Genomic DNA, 23,192 nt, shown 5'->3' with positions numbered 1-23,192 from the left:
AACTAACCCCACTCCCCCTTAACTAACCCCACTCCCCTTAACTAACCCCACTCCCCTTAACTAACCCCACTCCCCCTTAACTAACCCCACTCCCCATAACTAACACACTCCCCTTAACTAACCCCACTCCCCTTAACTAACCCCACTCCCCTTAACTAACCCCACTCCCCTTAACTAACCCCACTCCCCCTTAACTAACCCCACTCCCCATAACTAACCCCACTCCCCATAACTAACCCCACTCCCCTTAACTAACCCCACTCCCCTTAACTAACCCACTCCCCATTTCTAACTCCAGTTAGTTAACTAACCCACTCACCTTAACTAACCTAGTCACAGTGCATTCTCTTCAACAACAAAAATGAATAAACAACAACACGGGGTCAAACCCCAACGAAGGCCCTGTGTTTCCATGAGGTAATGCAGCCCTCTCTGCACAGGACCATGTGTAGGCTGCTGAGAGATAGGTAGAGAGAGAGAGAGAGAGAGAGGTGTAGAGAGAAAGAGAGAGAGGTAAAGAGAGAAAGAGAGCGAGGTAAAGAGAGAACGAGAGAGAGAGCGAGAGGTAGAGATGTGTAGAGAGAAAGAGAGAGAGGTAGAGAGAGAGAGACAGAGAGAGAGGTGTAGAGAGAAAGAGAGCAAGGTAAAGAGAGAACGAGAGAGAGAGAGGTAGAGAGGTGTAGAGAGAAAGAGAGAGAGGTAGAGAGAGAGAGACAGAGAGAGAGGTGTAGAGAGAAAGAGAGAGAGGTAAAGAGAGAACGAGAGCGAGGTAAAGAGAGAACGAGAGAGAGAGCGAGAGGTAGAGATGTGTAGAGAGAAAGAGAGAGAGGTAGAGAGAGAGAGACAGAGAGAGAGGTGTAGAGAGAAAGAGAGCAAGGTAAAGAGAGAACGAGAGAGAGAGAGGTAGAGAGGTGTAGAGAGAAAGAGAGAGAGGTAGAGAGAGAGAGACAGAGAGAGAGGTGTAGAGAGAAAGAGAGAGAGGTAAAGAGAGAACGAGAGAGAGGTAAAGAGAGAACGAGAAAGAGAGGTAGAGAGGTGTAGAGAGAAAGAGAGAGAGGTAGAGAGAGAATGAGAGAGAGAGAGAGAGAGAGAGAGCACAAGAGACAGAGTGCGGTAGCTTAGCGTTTAAGAGCATTGGGCCAGTAATTTAAATGTTGTTGGTTGAAAACCCCGAGCCAACTAAGTGAAAAATCTGTCAATGTGTCCTTGAGGAAGGCACTTAACCCTAATTGTTCCTGTAAGTCGCTCTGGATAAGAGAATCTGCTAAATGATTCAAATGGACATTTGAGATGTATTATTTTTTTTTTACCTGCAGGCAAGCGTTTCAAAAAACAAACACATTAGAACTCTTTGTAGCTTTAACTTCATTGAATTGGACACACCAAAACTGTCACTTTCAATTTAGGTTTGTTCACAAGGTGTCACGCCCTGACCAGGTGAACTCAGGTATTTTGGGTCAGGGTGTGTCATGTTGGGTATTTTTCCTTGGTTTGTTTTCTATGTTTGCGGTATAGCCTTGTGTTAGCTCTATCTGGTTTATTTCTATGTTGGGTTCTGTCGATTCCCAATCAGAGACAGCTGTCGCTAGTTGTCTCTGATTGGGATCACATTTAAGTTCCTTTTCCCCCCACGCTGTTTGTGGGGTGTTGTCTCTTTGTGTTTCGAGCAGTTAACGTCTCGGCATTTTCTTGGTTTTGTGTACGTGTTTATTTCAGTGTGAAGAATAAACATGTGTTCGCTCCCAGCTGCGCTTTGGTCCTCTTCCTCATCACCCGACGTCGATCGTTACACAAGGCTTGAAATATGGATGGCCTGGATCTCATTAAGCCCACAGATTTCATCTTCAACAGCATAACCAGGCAGTGATGTTCCACTAAGCACATTCTCCATCTAACATAGACCCAGTTTAATCTTATTCCATTTTGTCAAACTGAAGGCAGGACAGAAAATCATGGATTTTGGTTGGAATATATATAGACAAGAAAAGGTACTTGATCTTCACGGTCAAGTCTTCCAGCTGGAACATGTATCCCATATATCTATCTCTCATATGAACCACCCAGCTCAAGGGGGCACTACAAAGTATATCATATAGCCTGTCATTAGGGCTCAGACAAGAAGGGCAGAATACACTGCCAATCGGAGCCATTGTTTTCAGTCTTCAGAAATAAAACACAGAAAAAACTCTGGAGATCTTTTTGTTCTTTTATCTTCAGGGTTTTCAGTTGTTTTATCTTCAGGGTTTTCAGTTGTTTTTATCTTCAGGGTTTTCTCGCTCGTAGTTTTCATAGGACAAACCTAAGGCCTACTTAAGTACCACACACCTATGACCTCTAGTCGTCCCACTTGGACTTCACCACCTTCTAACATCAGCACATACGGCACGCCAACACACAGGGGAACATACGGCACGCCAACACACAGGGGAACATACGGCACGCCAACACACAGGGGAACATACGGCACGCCAACACACAGGGGAACATACGGCACGCCAACACACAGGGGAAACATACGGCACGCCAACACACAGGGGAACATACGGCACGCCAACACACAGGGGAACATACGGCACGCCAACACACAGGGGAACATACGGCACGCCAACACACAGGGGAACATACGGCACGCCAACACACAGGGGAACATACGGCACGCCAACACACAGGGGAACAAACAAAGTTAACGCTCAACAAGGATCTTACCCTCTCATCTCATGACCTCACTCACTTACGCAAGAGTTCAACAACAGTTCACGAGGAGAAATTTTGACACAAGGGCAACTGCATCTCAGTGCTAGTGGCGTCACTACAGACACCCTGGTTCGATTCCAGGCTGTATTACAACCGGCCCGTGATTGGGAGTCCCATAGGGCGGTGCACAATTGGCCCAGCGTCGTCCGGGTTAGGGTTTGGCCAGGGTAGGCCGTCATTGTAAATAAGAATTTGTTCTTAACTGACTTGGCTAGTTAAATAAAAAAATAAAAATACTATCCCTCTCTCATCTCTACCAGGCGAGACTTTGCACTTGGTAACCCCTTTCAGACTACCCCTAACTCTCTCCCTTGTCCTGTTCTTCAGCAGCCGCCCTGTGAGCTGACTGAAGTGTGTATAAAATCCAATAAGTTCCCTGTCTCTCTTACTGTCAGTCCCACTCAGAGCCTGACTCTCTCTGTGTGTGTGTGTGTGTGTGTGTGTGTGTGTGTGTGTGTGTGTGTGTGTGTGTGTGTGTGTGTGTGTGTGTGCGTGCGTGCGTGCGTGCGTGCGTGCGTGCGTGTGTGTGTGCGTGCATGGCACTGAGCCAGAAACTTAAAAACACAGATACAGCTTTTCTTAGCAGAGAGGGAAAAGAGAGAAAGCCCTCATATTACAGAAAATAAAATAACACCCGTAGGGAAGACAGAAAATATGAGGGGAAGACAGAAAATAAGAGGGGAAGCTAGAAAATAAGAGGGGAAGCTAGAAAATAAGAGGGGAAGCTAGAAAATAAGAGGGGAAGCTAGAAAATAAGAGGGGAAGCACCCTTAGGGAAGATGGAGGCAGCTGACAGTGAGCGAGTGGAAGAGAAAGAAGCTGAGAGAAGGGAAGCTAGAAAATAAGAGGGGAAGCACCCTTAGGGAAGCTGAAAATAAGAGGGGAAGCACCTGTAGGGAAGACAGAAAATAAGAGGGGAAGCTAGAAAATAAGAGGGGAAGCACCCTTAGGGAAGATGGAGGCAGCTGACAGTGAGCGAGTGGAAGAGAAAGAAGCTGAGAGACAGACAAACAGAGACAGACAGACTAAACAGCTGAACTCAAGGTGTCTCACCCTCCAGAATCAGTCTGTTCTCAAATTAAAGTCTGTCTCAGAGCAGGTCTACTGTAATACACTGTCTGTCTCAGAGCAGGTCTAATGTAATACACTGTCTCAGAGCAGGTCTACTGTAATACACTGTCTGTCTCAGAGCAGGTCTACTGTAATACACTGTCTGTCTCAGAGCAGGTCTAATGTAATACACTGTCTGTCTCAGAGCAGGTCTACTGTAATACACTGTCTGTCTCAGAGCAGGTCTAATGTAATACACTGTCTGTCTCAGAGCAGGTCTATTGTAATACACTGTCTGTCTCAGAGCAGGTCTACTGTAATACACTGTCTGTCTCAGAGCAGGTCTACTGTAATACACTGTCTGTCTCAGAGCAGGTCTAATGTAATACACTGTCTGTCTCAGAGCAGGTCTAATGTAATACACTGTCTGTCTCAGAGCAGGTCTAATGTAATACACTGTCTCAGAGCAGGTCTACTGTAATACACTGTCTGTCTCAGAGCAGGTCTAATGTAATACACTGTCTGTCTCAGAGCAGGTCTACTGTAATACACTGTCTGTCTCAGAGCAGGTCTAATGTAATACACTGTCTCAGAGCAGGTCTACTGTAATACACTGTCTGTCTCAGAGCAGGTCTATTGTAATACACTGTCTGTCTCAGAGCAGGTCTAATGTAATACACTGTCTGTCTCAGAGCAGGTCTACTGTAATACACTGTCTGTCTCAGAGCAGGTCTACTGTAATACACTGTCTGTCTCAGAGCAGGTCTAATGTAATACACTGTCTGTCTCAGAGCAGGTCTACTGTAATACACTGTCTGTCTCAGAGCAGGTCTAATGTAATACACTGTCTGTCTCAGAGCAGGTCTATTGTAATACACTGTGTCTCAGAGCAGGTCTATTGTAATACACTGTCTGTCTCAGAGCAGGTCTAATGTAATACACTGTCTCAGAGCAGGTCTACTGTAATACACTGTCTCAGAGCAGGTCTACTGTAATACACTGTCTGTCTCAGAGCAGGTCTACTGTAATACACTGTCTCAGAGCAGGTCTACTGTAATACACTGTCTCAGAGCAGGTCTACTGTAATACACTGTCTGTCTCAGAGCAGGTCTATTGTAATACACTGTCTGTCTCAGAGCAGGTCTAATGTAATACACTGTCTGTCTCAGAGCAGGTCTATTGTAATACACTGTCTGTCTCAGAGCAGGTCTAATGTAATACACTGTCTGTCTCAGAGCAGGTCTAATGTAATACACTGTCTGTCTCAGAGCAGGTCTACTGTAATACACTGTCTGTCTCAGAGCAGGTCTATTGTAATACACTGTCTGTCTCAGAACAGGTCTAATGTAATACACTGTCTGTCTCAGACAATGTCTAATGTAATACACTGTCTCAGAGCAGGTCTATTGTAATACACTGTCTGTCTCAGAGCAGGTCTAATGTAATACACTGTCTGTCTCAGGGCAGGTCTATTGTAATACACTGTGTCTCAGAGCAGGTCTACTGTAATACACTGTCTGTCTCAGAGCAGGTCTATTGTAATACACTGCCTGTCTCAGAGCAGGTCTAATGTAATACACTGAAGTCTGTAACGTCTACTTCCAGCTCACATTCTCAAACACATAGATCCACTGAACGCAGCTCATTCTCTAGATCCCAATCACCTGAATTCTGATCACCTGTTCACACACCTGTAGGTCATTATCACACACTATTTAGTTCAGTTCTTTGCACCCACATCACTGTGAGGTATTGTTTGTTTTGTGACACGTGTCTTTCGGAACTCTGTTTTTCCCGTAATTTAATCCTCCCGTGTATGATAGTTTTTGACTGCCTCACTAACGACCCCTTTTACCTATTCCCTGCCTGTACTTTAGCCTATCGGATTTCCTGTTATCAACCTATTGCCTGAGCTCCCAGACGACGTTACTAGCCTTTTCCCTGCCTGTACTGTTGCCCTTTTTGGACCCCCTGTGTATGACCTTCTGCCTGCCCCTGGACCCAGCTACCTGCCTCCTCCTGTGTATGACGTTCTGCCTGTCCCTGGACCCAGCTACCTGCCTCCTACTGTGTATGACCTTCTGTCTGCCCCTGGACCCAGCTACCTGCCTCCTCCTGTGTATGACCTTCTGCCTGGACCCAGCTACCTGCCTCCTCCTGTGTATGACCTTCTGCCTGTCCCTGGACCCAGTTACCTGCCTCCTCCTGTGTATGACCTTCTGCCTGCCCCTGGACCCAGCTACCTGCCTCCTCCTGTGGTCCTTTACAATAAACACCTGCTGCGCCCTGCGCTTGAAACCAGCTCTCTGTCTCCCATCATGTTCATTACAAAGTCTCAGAGCAGCTCCAATACACTGATATCTCTACCTCAAGGCCCTAGGCTAGCCCACAGCACACAGCCTCCCTGTAGCTTAATAGTGTAGGTGTCCTTTGATGAATCACACCTCAGTCTCATAATGCTATATTCCTATACATCTACATTGGGTTGCTGTGAATTTTTCATGAACTTGCTCAGGTGGCAAGTCAAATTCTATATTTCATATTACAGTACATTACAAAGGGGTATAATGTGTATTTAATGTAACATGTGTATGTATTTTACTCAAGGAATGTTTAGAACCTACAGGCTATGTCTTTCATCCTAGGGACTGTTGAACTGTTTTCTGTACATTAGGAACATACATGTGGACCTCTCATAGTTATCTCAAAGGACATAACTGTGGGGGGGGGGGGGGGGGTTCCTAGGCCGGACAGGGAGTCATATCAGCCCGCCCTCTGTGAGTATCCCTATAATTACAGAGAGACAGAGAGAGAGAGAGATGGGTATAGCTCCATCGGCTGTGAGCTACTTCGGCCTACGGTCCTCAGCACTACTGTCGAGAGAGAATTGGACAACAAATCTTTTCCCCAGCTCCATCCCATCCTAACAGAATCACATCGGGAAGGCAACACTGACATACAAGACATTTACCCTATTGCATTCTTCATTTCCTCTGAAAGTGGTGCTGTGTGTGTGTGTGTGTGTGTGTGTGTGTGTGTGTGTGTGTGTGTGTGTGTGTGTGTGTGTGTGTGTGTGTGTGTGTGTGTGTGTGTGTGTGTGTGTGTGTGTGTGTGTGTGTGTGTGTGTGTGTGTGTAAAGTGGTGGAAGTCATTGAGTTTCCTGTTTCCGGTCACAACTTGCAGACTTGTTTACGCTGCTGTGCGTTTTTGTTGCCGATCTTACTTTGATACCTGACGGTTTTTTACTTTTTCATTACCGTATATTTTTACTTTTTCCCTCACTCAACTTTTTTCATTCAACTTTTTCACCCCTGGAGGTTTTATCTGGACATGGTTCGTCAGGACTTCAAACAGCCGAAGCTAAGTAACATTAACATGATGCCTTCTAATTGCAGTCGTTGTACTTATAATATACAGGAGAACGATCGCCTTACGGCAAGGATAGCTGTGCTGCAAGCCCAGCTTCAGACGCGATCGTTAGGCAAGGGTAATTTCAGTGTAGGAAAGGATGAAACAGCGTCTGTGCCACCAGTAAGTACAGATAGTAACGTTAGTATAAACCCCCTCGCACGGTCCCCGCAGCCGGACATCTTTCTCATGGCTTCTGGAGGGAAACGCTGTAGGAATGCTCAACCGGTGTCGCTTATTCAGCCGACAGAAACTTTCAACCGGTTCTCCCCATTAAGCGAGTCGGAGTCGGAGGCCGAGACTTCTCTGGTCTCTACTCCTCCCGTTGTGGGGTCTGAGACGCCGACGGCTCCCACCATTAGCTCTGACAAATTGAAAACCCTAGTCATTGGCGACTCCATTACCCGCAGTATTAGACTTAAAACTAATCATCCAGCGATCATACACTGTTTACCAGGGGGCAGGGCTACGGACGTTAAGGCTAATCTAAAGACGGTGCTGGCTAAAGCTAAAACTGGCGAGTGTAGAGAGTATAGAGATATTGTTATCCACGTCGGCACCAACGATGTTAGGATGAAACAGTCAGAGGTCACCAAGCGCAACATAGCTTCAGCGTGTAAATCAGCTAGAAAGATGTGTCGGCATCGATTAATTGTCTCTGGCCCCCTCCCAGTTAGGGGGAGTGATGAGCTCTACAGCAGAGTCTCACAACTCAATCGCTGGTTGAAAACTGTTTTCTGCCCCTCCCAAAAGATAGAATTTGTAGATAATTGGCCCTCTTTCTGGGACTCTGGGACCAAGCCTGGCCTGTTGAGGAGTGACGGACTCCATCCTAGCTGGAGGGGTGCTCTCATCTTATCTACGAACATAGACAGGGCTCTAACTCCTCTAGCTCCACAATGAAATAGGGTGCAGGCCAGGCAGCAGGCTGTTAGCCAGCCTGCCAGCTTAGTGGAGTCTGCCACTAGCACAGTCAGCGTAGTCAGCTCAGCTTTCCCCATTGAGACCGTGTCTGTGCCTCGATCTAGGTTGGGCAAAATTAAAAATGGCGGTGTTCGCTTTAGCAATCTCACTAGTATAAAGACCTCCTCCATTCCTGCCATTATTGAAAGAGATTGTGATACCTCACATCTCAAAATTGGGTTACTTAATGTTAGATCCCTCACTTCCAAGGCAGTTATAGTCAATGAACTAATCACTGATAATAATCTTGATGTGATTGGCCTGACTGAAACATGGCTTAAGCCTGATGAATTTACTGTGTTAAATGAGGCCTCACCCCTGGTTACATTAGTGACCATACCCCCGTGCATCCGGCAAAGGCGGAGGTGTTGCTAACATTTACGATAGCAAATTTCAATTTACAAAAAAAAAACAACAATGACGTTTTCGTCTTTTGAGCTTCTAGTCATGAAATCTATGCAGCCTACTCACTCACTTTTTATAGCTACTGTTTATAGGCCTCCTGGGCCATATGCAGTGTTCCTCACTGAGTTCCCTGAATTCCTATCGGATCTTGTAGTCATAGCAGATAATATTCTAATTTTTGGTGACTTTAACATTCACATGGAAAAGTCCACAGACCCACTCCAAAAGGCTTTCAGAGCCATCATCGACTCAGTGGGTTTTGTCCAACATGTCTCTGGACCTACTCACTGCCACAGTCATACTCTGGACCTAGTTTTGTCCCATGGAATAAATGTTGTGGATCTAAATGTTTTTCCTCATAATCCTGGACTATCGGACCACCATTTTATTACGTTTGCAATTGCAACAAATAATCTGCTCAGACCCCAACCAAGGAGCATTAAAAGTCGTGCTATAAATTCTCAGACAACCCAAAGATTCCTTGATGCCCTTCCAGACTGCCTCTGCCTACCCAAGGACGCCAGAGGACAAAAATCAGTTAACCACCTAACCGAGGAACTCAATTTAACCTTGCGCAATACCCTAGATGCAGTTGCACCCCTAAAAACTAAAAACATCTGTCATAAGAAACTAGCTCCCTGGTATACAGAAAATACACGAGCTCTGAAGCAAACTTCCAGAAAATTGGAACGGAAATGGCGCCACACCAAACTGGAAGTCTTCCGACTAGCTTGGAAAGACAGTACCGTGCAGTATCGAAGAGCCCTTACTGCTGCTCGATCATCCTATTTTTCCAACTTAATTGAGGAAAATAAGAACAATCCGAAATTTCTTTTTGATACTGTCGCAAAGCTAACTAAAAAGCAGCCTTCGCAAATGGAGGATGGCTTTCACTTCAGCAGTAATAAATTTATGAACTTCTTTGAGGAAAAGATCATGATCATTAGAAAGCAAATTACAGACTCCTCTTTAAATCTGGGTATTCCTCCAAAGCTCCATTGTCCTGAGTCTGCACAACTCTGCCAGGACCTAGGATCAAGGGAGATACTAAAGTGTTTTAGTACTATATCTCTTGACGCAATGATGAAAATAATCATGGCCTCCAAACCCTCAAGCTGCATACTGGACCCTATTCCAACTAAACTACTGAAAGAGCTGCTTCCTGTGCTTGGCCCTCCTATGTTGAACATAATAAACGGCTCTCTATCCACCGGATGTGTACCAAGCTCACTAAAAGTGGCAGTAATAAAGCCTCTCTTGAAAAAGCCGAATCTTGATCCAGAAATTATAAAAAACTATCGGCCTATATCGAATCTTCCATTCCTCTCAAAATTTTTTGAAAAAGCTGTTGCACAGCAACTCACTGCCTTCCTGAAGACAAACAATGTATACGAAACGCTTCAGTCTGGTTTTAGACCCCATCATAGCACTGAGACTGCACTTGTGAAGGTAGTAAATGACCTTTTAATGACGTCAGACCGAGGCTCTGCATCTGTCCTCGTGCTCCTAGATCTTAGTGCCGCTTTTGATACCATCGATCACCACATTCTTTTGGAGAGATTGGAAACCCAAATTGGTCTACATGGACAAGTTCTGGCCTGGTTTAGATCTTATCTGTCGGAAAGATATCAGTTTGTCTCGGTGAATGGTTTGTCCTCTGACAAATCAATTGTACATTTCGGTGTTCCTCAAGGTTCCGTTTTAGGACCACTATTGTTTTCACTATATATTTTACCTCTTGGGGATGTCATTCGAAAACATAATGTTAAATTTCACTGCTATGCGGACGACACACAGCTGTACATTTCAATGAAACATGGTGAAGCCCCAAAATTGCCCTCGCTAGAAGCCTGTGTTTCAGACATAAAGAAGTGGATGGCTGCAAACTTTCTACTTTTAAACTCGGACAAAACAGAGATGCTTGTTCTAGGTCCCAAGAAACAAAGAGATCTTCTGTTGAATCTGACAATTAATCTGGATGGTTGTACAGTCGTCTCAAAAAAAACTGTGAAGGACCTCGGCGTTACTCTGGACCCTGATCTCTCTTTTGAAGAACATATCAAGACTGTTTCAAGGACAGCTTTTTTCCATCTACGTAACATTGCAAAAATCAGACATTTTCTGTCCAAAAATGACGCAGAAAAATTCATCCATGCTTTTGTTACTTCTAGGCTGGACTACTGCAATGCTCTACTTTCCGGCTACCCGGATAAAGCACTAAATAAACTTCAGTTAGTGCTAAATACGGCGCTAGAATCCTGACTAGAACCAAAAAATTTGATCATATTACTCCAGTGCTAGCCTCCCTACACTGGCTTCCTGTTAAGGCAAGGGCTGATTTCAAGGTTTTACTGCTAACCTACAAAGCATTACATGGGCTTGCTCCTACCTATCTTTACGATTTGGTCCTGCCGTACATACCTACACGTACGCTACGGTCACAAGACGCAGGCCTCCTAATTGTCCCTAGAATTTCTAAGCAAACGGCTGGAGGTAGGGCTTTCTCCTATAGAGCTCCATTTTTATGGAATGGTCTGCCTACCAATGTGAGAGACGCAGACTCAGTCTCAACCTTTAAGTCTTTACTGAAGACTTATCTCTTCAGTAGGTCCTATGATTAAGTATAGTCTGGCCCAGGAGTGTGAAGGTGAACGGAAAGGCTGGAGCAACGAACCGCCCTTGCTGTCTCTGCCTTGCCGGTTCCCCTCTTTCCACTGGGATTCTCTGCCTCTAACCCTTTTACAGGGGCTGAGTCACTGGCCTACTGGTGTTCTTCCATGCCGTCCATGGGAGGGGTGCGTCACTTGAGTGGGTTGAGTCACTGACGTGGTCTTCCTGTCTGGGTTGGCGCCCCCCCTTGGGTTGTGCCATGGCGGAGATCGTTGTGGGCTATACTCGGCCTTGTCTTAGGACGGTAAGTTGGTGGTTGGAGACATCCCTCTAGTGGTGTGGGGGCTGTGCTTTGGCAAAGTGGGTGGGGTTATATCCTGCCTGTTTGGCCCTGTCCGGGGTATCATCGGATGGGGCCACAGTGTCTTCTGATCCCTCCTGTCTCAGCCTCCAGTATTTATGCTGCAGTAGTTTATGTGTCGGGGGCTAGGGTCAGTCTGTTACATCTGGAGTATTTCTCTTGTCTTATCCGGTGTCCTGTGTGTATTTAAATATGCTCTCTCTAATTCTCTCTTTCTCTCTTTCTGTCTTTCTCTCGGAGGACCTGAGCCCTAGGACCATGCCTCAGGACTACCTGGTATGATGACTCCTTGCTGTCCCCAGTCCACCTGGCCGTGCTGCTGCTCCAGTTTCAACTGTTCTGCCTGCGGCTATGGAACCCTGACCTGTTCACCGGACGTGCTTGTTGCACCCTCGACAACTACTATGATTATTATTATTTGACCATGCTGGTCATTTATGAACATTTTAACATTTTAACATTTTGACCATGTTCTGTTATAATATCCACCCTGCACAGCCAGAAGAGGACTGGCCACCCCTCATAGCCTGGTTCCTCTCTAGGTTTCTTCCTAGGTTTTTGGCCTTTCTAGGGAGTTTTTCCTAGCCACCGTGCTTCTTTCACATGCTTTGCTTGCTGTTTGGGGTTTTAGGCTGGGTTTCTGTACAGCACTTTGAGAATATCAGCTGATGTACGAAGGGCTATATAAAAATACATTTGATTTGATTTGAGTATTGCAAGATGGCAGGTCTAATTTAACAAACCAATGATCAATACCGTCCTGGCCCTGTCCACATCGGAAGTCCTGTAAATGTATTGTTGAATTTGCCTGTGTTGAGTAAGGAAGTTATTCATATTGACCTGTGGAACCTATCACCTCGACTGTCTTGTATCCCAGCATACCCTGTCTTGATATCGTATCTTTTATTAAACTATCTCATTTTCTAATTAACCTGTTATGGATAGGGGGCAGTATTTGCACGGCCGGATAAAAAACATACCCGATTTAATCTGGTTACTACTCCTGCCAAGTAACTCGAATATGCATATAATTGTTTGATTTGGATAGAAAACACCCTAAAGTTTCTAAAACTGTTTGAATGGTGTCTGTGAGTATAACAGAACTCATTTGGCAGGCCAAAATCTGAGAAGATTCCAAACAGGAAGCGCTCTCTCTGACTATTTCTTGGCCTTCTTGATCATCTCTAACCAAAACAGGGGATCTCTGGCATAACGTGACATTTTCTAACGCTCCCATAGGCTCTCAGAAGGCGCCAGAACGATGAATGGTGACTTTGCAGGCCATGGCTGAAAAACAGTAGCGCATTTGGATAGTGGTCGATCTGAGGACAATGAGACTGGAGGCGCGTGCACGAGCCGACACCATGTTTACTTTCTCTCTCTTTGAACGAAAACAACGACCCCCGGTCGGAATATTATCGCTTTTTTACGAGAAAAATCGCATAAAGATTGATTTTAAACAGCGTTTGACATGCTTCGAAGTACGGTAATGGAATATTTTGAATTTTTTTGTCACGAAACGCGTCGGGCACGTCACCCTTCTTTACCCTTCGGATAGTGTCTTGAACGCACGAACAAAACGCCGCTATTTGGATATAACTATGGATTATTTGGAACCAAACCAACATTTGTTATTGAAGTAGAACTGCTGGGAGTGCATTCTGACGAAGAACAGCAAAGGTAAGCCAATTTTTCTAATAGTAATTCTGAGTTTGGTGAGTACCACACTTGGTGGGTGTCAAAATAACTAGCCTGTGATGGCCGGGCTATCTACTCAGAATATTGCAAAATGTGCTTTCACCAAAAAGCTATTTTAAAATCGGACATAGCGAGTGCATAAAGGAGTTCTGTATCTATAATTCTTAAAATAATTGTTATGTTTTTTGTGAACGTTTATCGTGAGTAATTTAGTAAATTCACCGGAAGTGTTCGGTGGGAATGCTAGTCACATGCTAATGTAAAAAGCTGGTTTTTGATATAAATATGAACTTGATTGAACAAAACATGCATGTATTGTATAACATAATGTCCTAGGAGTGTCATCTGATGAAGATCATCAAAGGTTAGTGCTGCATTTAGCTGTGGTTTGGGTTTTTGTGACATTATATGCTAGCTTGAAAAATGGGTGTCTGATTATTTCTGGCTGGGTACTCTGCTGACATAATCTAATGTTTTGCTTTCGTTGTAAAGCCTTTTTGGACAGTGTGGTTAGATTAACGAGAGTCTTGTCTTTAAAATGGTGTAAAATAGTCATATGTTTGAGAAATTGAAGTAATAGCATTTCTAAGGTATTTGAATATCGCGCCACGGGATTACACTGGCTGTTGAGTAGGCAAGCGTCCCACCTAGCCCATAGAGGTTAACAAAAGGCTTCCAAACTGTCAGCGACTACAGGTCAAAACAGACGGACCACCCACACTCACTCACTCACTCACTCACTCACTCACTCACTCACTCACTCACTCACTCACTCACTCACTCACTCACTCACTCACTCACTCACTCACTCACTCACTCACTCACTCACTCACATAATCCAGATGACATTAGTCTCTGTCTCTATTCCATTAGCGCCACACTGGGAGGTAGGAAGGTATCTATTGACCTCCATATAATGAATAGGCCTGACATTAACATTTTACACACCCTGACTGTTGTGATCCTCACATGCCACAAAACGACCTATGGAAAGGCCCCATCTTAAACACGCCACATTGCCTTCCCATGCCCCCTCATTGCATGGGCTCAAATCCAACCCTGTGTAGTCGTTAAAGGGATGCATGGGCTCAAATCCAACCCTGTGTAGTCGTTAAAGGGATGCATGGGCTCAAATCCAACCCTGTGTAGTCGTTAAAGGGATGCATGGGCTCAAATCCAACCCTGTGTAGTCGTTAAAGGGATGCATGGGCTCAAATCCAACCCTGTGTAGTCGTTAAAGGGATGCATGGGCTGAAATCCAACCCTGTGTAGTCGTTAAAGGGATGCATGGGCTGAAATCCAACCCTGTGTAGTCGTTAAAGGGATGCATGGGCTCAAATCCAACCCTGTGTAGTCGTTAAAGGGATGCATGGGCTCAAATCCAACACTGTGTAGTCGTTAAAGGGATGCATGGGCTGAAATCCAACCCTGTGTAGTCGTTAAAGGGATGCATGGGCTGAAATCCAACACTGTGTAGTGGTTGGAGGAGGAGAGTTGATGCAGATGGTGGTGGGCAGGGGGTAGATTACTGCTGTGATTTACAGTATATTCCCATGTGGCCAGAATTGGGGCAAAGGACTGGCAGTCATGACAGAGGGGGGTGAGGAGGGATGGAGGGAGGGATGGATGGAGGGAGGGAGAAACAGGGAGGTGTTTATGGTGAAAACATGACTATAAAAGCAACACAGCTTCAGGAAGAACATAACTTTGTTACAAAATAACTCAATAGAGAGATGTTTTCTGGGAAATAGAACACCAGCGTGGCAGACAGACTTAAAATGTCACCTCAATGATGTCATATCTTAACATCTGTCTCAAAACGTCCATAGGTCGGAAAGATGGCGCCGATAGAGATGGCAGCTTCGCTTCAAGTCCTTAGGAAACTGTGCAGTATTTAGTTTTTTATGTATTATTTCTTACATTGTTAGCCCAGAAAACCTTAAGTGTTATTACATACAGCCGGGAAGAACTATTGGATATCAGAGAGATGTCAACTTACCAGCACAACCAGCACTACGACCAGGAATACGACTTTCCCAAAGCAGATCCTTTGTCCCAGGGCATTTGAACTGAACCGAAACAACAACGCCGCCGGAGGAGCAGTCTTCTAGTGAGGCTTCGGATGTGAGCACGCCACCCACCGCTTCCCAGTACATTACTCACTAATGAACAATCCCTAGTTACCAAAGTCAATGGAATTAGGGCAAAAGTTGCTTTCAAAAGAGAAAAGGGATTGCAACAGACAGACTCACAGACAGACGGACAGACGGACAGACGGACAGACAGACGGACGGACAGATGGTCAGACGGTCAGACAGACGGTCAGACAGACGGTCAGACAGACAGGTCAGGGATCTGGCTTCGGGTGTTGGACTGATATTACGATTGCAGTAACTGTGACATCACCCCTCTGTTCTCCATGGAGGTTAATATAGTGTAGTGACCCACCTAGCCCATAGAGGTTAATATAGTGTAGTGACCCACCTAGCCCATAGAGGTTAATATAGTGTAGTGTCCCACCTAGCCCATAGAGGTTAATATAGTGTAGTGTCCCACCTAGCCCATAGAGGTTAATATAGTGTAGTGACCCACCTAGCCCATAGAGGTTAATATAGTGTAGTGACCCACCTAGCCCATAGAGGTTAATATAGTGTAGTGACCCACCTAGCCCATAGAGGTTAATATAGTGTAGTGACCCACCTAGCCCATAGAGGTTAATATAGTGTAGTGACCCACCTAGCCCATAGAGGTTAATATAGTGTAGTGACCCACCTAGCCCATAGAGGTTAATATAGTGTAGTGACCCACCTAGCCCATAGAGGTTAATATAGTGTAGTGACTCACCTAGCCCATAGAGGTTAATATAGTGTAGTGACCCACCTAGCCCATAGAGGTTAATATAGTGTAGTGTCCCACCTTGCCCATAGAGGTTAATATAGTGTAGTGACCCACCTAGCCCATAGAGGTTAATATAGTGTAGTGACCCACCTAGCCCATAGAGGTTAATATAGTGTAGTGACCCACCTAGCCCATAGAGGTTAATATAGTGTAGTCTTTCCACCTAGCCCATAGAGGTTAATATAGTGTAGTGACTCACCTAGCCCATAGAGGTTAATATAGTGTAGTCGTCCCACCTAGCCCATAGAGGTTAATATAGTGTAGTGACCCACCTAGCCCATAGAGGTTAATATAGTGTAGTGACCCACCTAGCCCATAGAGGTTAATATAGTGTAGTGACCCACCTAGCCCATAGAGGTTAATATAGTGTAGTGACCCACCTAGCCCATATAGGTTAATATAGTGTAGTGACCCACCTAGCCCATATAGGTTAATATAGTGTAGTGTCCCACCTAGCCCATAGAGGTTAATATAGTGTAGTCGTCCCACCTAGCCCATAGAGGTTAATATAGTGTAGTGACCCACCTAGCCCATAGAGGTTAATATAGTGTAGTGACCCACCTAGCCCATAGAGGTTAATATAGTGTAGTGACCCACCTAGCCCATATAGGTTAATATAGTGTAGTGACCCACCTAGCCCATAGAGGTTAATATAGTGTAGTGTCCCACCTAGCCCATAGAGGTTAATATAGTGTAGTGACCCACCTAGCCCATAGAGGTTAATATAGTGTAGTGACCCACCTAGCCCATAGAGGTTAATATAGTGTAGTGACCCACCTAGCCCATAGAGGTTAATATAGTGTAGTGTCCCACCTAGCCCATAGAGGTTAATATAGTGTAGTGACTCACCTAGCCCATAGAGGTTAATATAGTGTAGTGTCCCACCTAGCCCATAGAGGTTAATATAGTGTAGTGACCCACCTAGCCCATAGAGGTTAATATAGTGTAGTGACCCACCTAGCCCATAGAGGTTAATATAGTGTAGTGACCCACCTAGCCCATAGAGGTTAATATAGTGTAGTGTCCCACCTAGCCCATAGAGGTTAATATAGTGTAGTGTCCCACCTAGCCCATAGAGGTTAATATAGTGTAGTGACCCACCTAGCCCATAGAGGTTAATATAGTGTAGTGACCCACCTAGCCCATAGAGGTTAATATAGTGTAGTGACCCACCTAGCCCATAGAGGTTAATATAGTGTAGTGACCCACCTAGCCCATAGAGGTTAATATAGTGTAGTGACCCACCTAGCCCATAGAGGTTAATATAGTGTAGTGTCCCACCTAGCCCATAGAGGTTAATATAGTGTAGTGACCCACCTAGCCCATAGAGGTTAATATAGTGTAGTGACCCACCTAGCCCATAGAGGTTAATATAGTGTAGTGTCCCACCTAGCCCATAGAGGTTAATATAGTGTAGTGACCCACCTAGCCCATAGAGGTTAATATAGTGTAGTGTCCCACCTAGCCCATAGAGGTTAATATAGTGTAGTGACCCACCTAGCCCATAGAGGTTAATATAGTGTAGTGTCCCACCTAGCCCATAGAGGTTAATATAGTGTAGTGTCCCACCTAGCCCATAGAGGTTAATATAGTGTAGTGACCCACCTAGCCCATAGAGGTTAATATAGTGTAGTGACCCACCTAGCCCATAGAGGTTAATATAGTGTAGTGTCCCACCTAGCCCATAGAGGTTAATATAGTGTAGTGACCCACCTAGCCCATAGAGGTTAATATAGTGTAGTGACCCACCTAGCCCATAGAGGTTAATATAGTGTAGTGACCCACCTAGCCCATAGAGGTTAATATAGTGTAGTGACCCACCTAGCCCATAGAGGTTAATATAGTGTAGTCGTCCCACCTAGCCCATAGAGGTTAATATAGTGTAGTTGTCCCACCTAGCCCATAGAGGTTAATATAGTGTAGTGTCTCACCTAGCCCATAGAGGTTAATATAGTGTAGTGACCCACCTAGCCCATATAGGTTAATATAGTGTAGTGACCCACCTAGCCCATAGAGGTTAATATAGTGTAGTGACCCACCTAGCCCATAGAGGTTAATATAGTGTAGTGTCCCACCTAGCCCATAGAGGTTAATATAGTGTAGTGACCCACCTAGCCCATAGAGGTTAATATAGTGTAGTGACCCACCTAGCCCATAGAGGTTAATATAGTGTAGTGACCCACCTAGCCCATAGAGGTTAATATAGTGTAGTGACCCACCTAGCCCATAGAGGTTAATATAGTGTAGTCGTCCCACCTAGCCCATAGAGGTTAATATAGTGTAGTTGTCCCACCTAGCCCATAGAGGTTAATATAGTGTAGTGTCTCACCTAGCCCATAGAGGTTAATATAGTGTAGTGACCCACCTAGCCCATATAGGTTAATATAGTGTAGTGACCCACCTAGCCCATATAGGTTAATATAGTGTAGTGACCCACCTAGCCCATAGAGGTTAATATAGTGTAGTGACCCACCTAGCCCATAGAGGTTAATATAGTGTAGTGACCCACCTAGCCCATAGAGGTTAATATAGTGTAGTGACCCACCTAGCCCATAGAGGTTAATATAGTGTAGTGACCCACCTAGCCCATAGAGGTTAATATAGTGTAGTGTCCCACCTAGCCCATAGAGGTTAATATAGTGTAGTGACCCACCTAGCCCATAGAGGTTAATATAGTGTAGTGACCCACCTAGCCCATAGAGGTTAATATAGTGTAGTGACCCACCTAGCCCATAGAGGTTAATATAGTGTAGTGTCCCACCTAGCCCATAGAGGTTAATATAGTGTAGTGACCCACCTAGCCCATAGAGGTTAATATAGTGTAGTGACCCACCTAGCCCATAGAGGTTAATATAGTGTAGTGTCCCACCTAGCCCATATAGGTTAATATAGTGTAGTGACTCACCTAGCCCATAGAGGTTAATATAGTGTAGTGACCCACCTAGCCCATAGAGGTTAATATAGTGTAGTGACCCACCTAGCCCATAGAGGTTAATATAGTGTAGTCGTCCCACCTAGCCCATAGAGGTTAATATAGTGTAGTCTTTCCACCTAACCCATAGAGGTTAATATAGTGTAGTGTCCCACCTGGCCCATAGAGGTTAATATAGTGTAGTGTCCCACCTAGCCCATAGAGGTTAATATAGTGTAGTGACTCACCTAGCCCATAGAGGTTAATATAGTGTAGTGACCCACCTAGCCCATAGAGGTTAATATAGTGTAGTGACCCACCTAGCCCATAGAGGTTAATATAGTGTAGTGACCCACCTAGCCCATAGAGGTTAATATAGTGTAGTGACCCACCTAGCCCATATAGGTTAATATAGTGTAGTGACTCACCTAGCCCATAGAGGTTAATATAGTGTAGTGACCCACCTTGCCCATAGAGGTTAATATAGTGTAGTGACCCACCTAGCCCATAGAGGTTAATATAGTGTAGTGACCCACCTAGCCCATAGAGGTTAATATAGTGTAGTGACCCACCTAGCCCATAGAGGTTAATATAGTGTAGTGACCCACCTAGCCCATAGAGGTTAATATAGTGTAATCGTCCCACCTAGCCCATAGAGGTTAATATAGTGTAGTGACCCACCTAGCCCATAGAGGTTAATATAGTGTAGTGACCCACCTAGCCCATAGAGGTTAATATAGTGTAGTGACCCACCTAGCCCATAGAGGTTAATATAGTGTAGTGACCCACCTAGCCCATAGAGGTTAATATAGTGTAGTGTCCCACCTAGCCCATAGAGGTTAATATAGTGTAGTGACCCACCTAGCCCATAGAGGTTAATATAGTGTAGTGACCCACCTAGCCCATAGAGGTTAATATAGTGTAGTGTCCCACCTAGCCCATAGAGGTTAATATAGTGTAGTGACTCACCTAGCCCATAGAGGTTAATATAGTGTAGTGACTCACTCTCGTCGGGGTTGGGTGCAGCCAGGATGGCACTGTGTTTCCTCTTCACCTCCTCCACCTTCTCAGCCAAAGACTCAATGAACACACGGATCTCCTCCACCTACAGAGAGAGAGAGAGAGAGAGAGAGAGACAGAGAGAGAGACAGAGAGAGAGACAGAGAGAGAGACAGAGAGAGAGAGAGAGAGAGAGACAGACAGACAGACAGACAGACAGACAGACAGACAGACAGACAGACAGACAGACAGACAGACAGACAGACAGACAGACAGACAGACAGACAGACAGACAGACACAGACAGAGAGACAGAGACAGAGACAGAGACAGAGAGAGAGATAGAGAGAGAGAGAAAGAGATAGAGAGACAGAGAGAGAAAAAGAGAGAGACAGACAGAAAGACAGAAAGACAGAGAGAGAGACAGACAGAAAGACAGAGAGAGAGACAGACAGACAGAGACAAAGAGAGAGACAAAGAGAGAGAGAAACAGAGACACAGAGAGAGAGAGAGACAGAGAGAGAGACAGACAGACAGAGAGAGAGAGAGAGACACAGAGAGAGGGAGACAAAGAGAGGGAGACAGAGAGAGGGAGACAGAGAGAGGGAGACAGAGAGGGAGACAGAGAGGGAGACAGAGAGAGAGACAGAGAGAGGGAGACAGAGAGAGAGACAGAGAGGGAGACAGAGAGAGGGAGACAGAGAGAGAGACAGAGAGGGAGACATAGAGAGAGACATAGAGAGAGACAGAGAGAGACAGAGAGAGAAGAGAGGGAGACAGAGAGAGAGAGTAGAGAGGGAGACAGAGAGAGAGAGAAAGCGAGCGAGAGCGAGAGGGAGAGAGGGAGGGAGAGAAAGAGAGAGCACACACATTAGTCCATGGGATGGACATGTCAGGGATGGAAAAATGAGCAGAAAGAATAAAAGAGGTGAAACGTAAGGGGGGTGATGAGAGGATGGGGGGTGATGAGAGGAGGGGGGTGGTGAAAGAAGGAGGGTGGTGATGAGAGGAGGGGGGTAGTGATGAGAGGAGGGGAGTAGTGATGAGAGGAGGGAGGGTGATGAGAGGAGGGGGGTGATGAGAGAAGGAGGGTGGTGAGAGAAGGAGGGTAGTGATGAGAGGAGGGGGGTTGTGATGAGAGGAGGGGGTAGTGATGAGAGGAGGGGGTAGTGATGAGAGGAGGGAGGGTGATGAGAGGAAGAGAAGTACATGTATAATGGATAGCAGGTAGAAGAGAAGATGGAAGGAGGAGATAAAAGAGGAGGTGGAGAAGAGACCAGGAGAGAAAAAGAGGCTATTAGAGGAGAGGAGAAAAGAAGGGAAGCCACTAGCCAGACAGAGTAACACCTGTGTCACCAGGTAGAATATTCTAGCCGACCGTCTCACACCTTTAGATCTGTGTCACCATTCCCTCATCACTCGGTCTCTCCCTCACTCTGACCCCCTTCTTGTCAGTTATCCATTATTCATCCATCCATCCATCCATTTATTCATCCCTTCATCCACCTGAATGTAACATTCCTCCTGCTCTTCATCACTACCAGTCTCACATCACCCAATCCCCCTCTCCATCACCCAATCCCCCTCTCCCATCTCTCCATCACCCAATCCCCCTCTCCCATCTCTCCATCACCCAATCCCCCTCTCTCCATCACCCAATACCCCTCTCTCCATCACCCAATACCCCTCTCTCCATCACCAATCCCCCTCTCCATCACCCAATCCCCCTCTCTATCACTCCATCACCCAATCCCCCTCTCCATCTCTCCATCACCAATTCCCCTCTCCATATCACCAATCCCCCTCTCCATCACTCCATCACCCAATCCCCCTCTCTCTATCACCCAATCCCCCTTTCCATCACTCAATCCCCCTCTCACATCTCTCCATCACCCAATCATCACCCAATCCCCTCTCCATCACCCAATCCCCCTCTCTCCATCACCCAATCCACCTCTCCATCACTCCATCACCCAATCCCCCTCTCTCCATTACCCAATCCCCCTCTCACATCTCTCCATCACCCAATCCCCCTCTCTCCATCACTCCATCACCCAATCCTCCTCTCACCATCACCCAATCCCCTTCTCACCATCACCCAATCCCCCTCTCACCATCTCTCCATCACCCAATCCCCCTCTCACATCTCTCCATCACCCAATCCCCCTCTCCATCACCCAATCCCCCTCTCACATCTCTCCATCACCCAATCCCCCTCTCACATCTCTCCATCACCCAATCCATCACTCCATCACCCAATCCCCCTCTCCATCACCCAAGCCCCCTCTCACATCTCTCCATCACCCAATCCATCACTCCATCACCCAATCCTCCTCTCACCATCACCCAATCCCCTTCTCACCATCACCCAATCCCCCTCTCACCATCTCTCCATCACCCAATCCCCCTCTCACATCTCTCCATCACCCAATCCCCCTCTCCATCACCCAATCCCCCTCTCACATCTCTCCATCACCCAATCCCCCTCTCACATCTCTCCATCACCCAATCCATCACTCCATCACCCAATCCCCCTCTCCATCACCCAATCCCCCATCACCCAATCCCCCTCTCTCCATCACCCAATCCCCCTCTCTCCATCACCCAATCCCCTCTCCATCACTCCATCACCCAATCCCCCTCTCCATCACTCCATCACCCAATCCCCCTCTCACCATCTCTCCATCCCTCAATCCCCTTCTCTCCATCACCCAATCCCCCCTCTCACCATCTCTCCATCCCTCAATCCCCTTCTCTCCATCCCTCAATCCCCTCTCTCCATCACCCAATCCCCCTCTCACCATCTCTCCATCCCTCAATCCCCTTCTCTCCATCACCCAATCCCCTCTCCATCACTCCATCACCCAATCCCCCTCTCCATCACTCCATCACCCAATCCCCCTCTCACCATCTCTCCATCCCTCAATCCCCTTCTCTCCATCACCCAATCCCCCTCTCACCATCTCTCCATCCCTCAATCCCCTTCTCTCCATCCCTCAATCCCCTTCTCTCCATCACCCAATCCCCCTCTCACCATCACTCCATCACCCAATCCCCCTCTCCATCACCCAATCCCCCATCACCCAATCCCCCTCTCTCCATCACCCAATCCCCCTCTCTCCATCACCCAATCCCC

General features: G+C 46.1%; 1 protein-coding gene across 2 annotated transcripts in view; it reads right to left on the bottom strand.

Moving 5' to 3' along the window:
• LOC106581510 (syntaxin-1A) overlaps positions 1-23,192 on the bottom strand; it is a 233,176-nt gene that overhangs the window by 136,274 nt on the left and 73,710 nt on the right. For both annotated transcript variants that reach the window (XM_045704086.1, XM_045704085.1), the window contains exon 3: positions 20,064-20,163. In XM_045704086.1, the coding sequence (XP_045560042.1) occupies positions 20,064-20,163 (100 nt within the window). The remainder of the gene's footprint in view (positions 1-20,063; positions 20,164-23,192) is intronic.

The sequence above is a fragment of the Salmo salar genome, chromosome ssa20 (genome assembly GCF_905237065.1).
Source record: "Salmo salar chromosome ssa20, Ssal_v3.1, whole genome shotgun sequence".
Taxonomy (NCBI): domain Eukaryota; kingdom Metazoa; phylum Chordata; class Actinopteri; order Salmoniformes; family Salmonidae; genus Salmo; species Salmo salar.
This window is presented reverse-complemented; position numbering and strand designations above follow the sequence as displayed.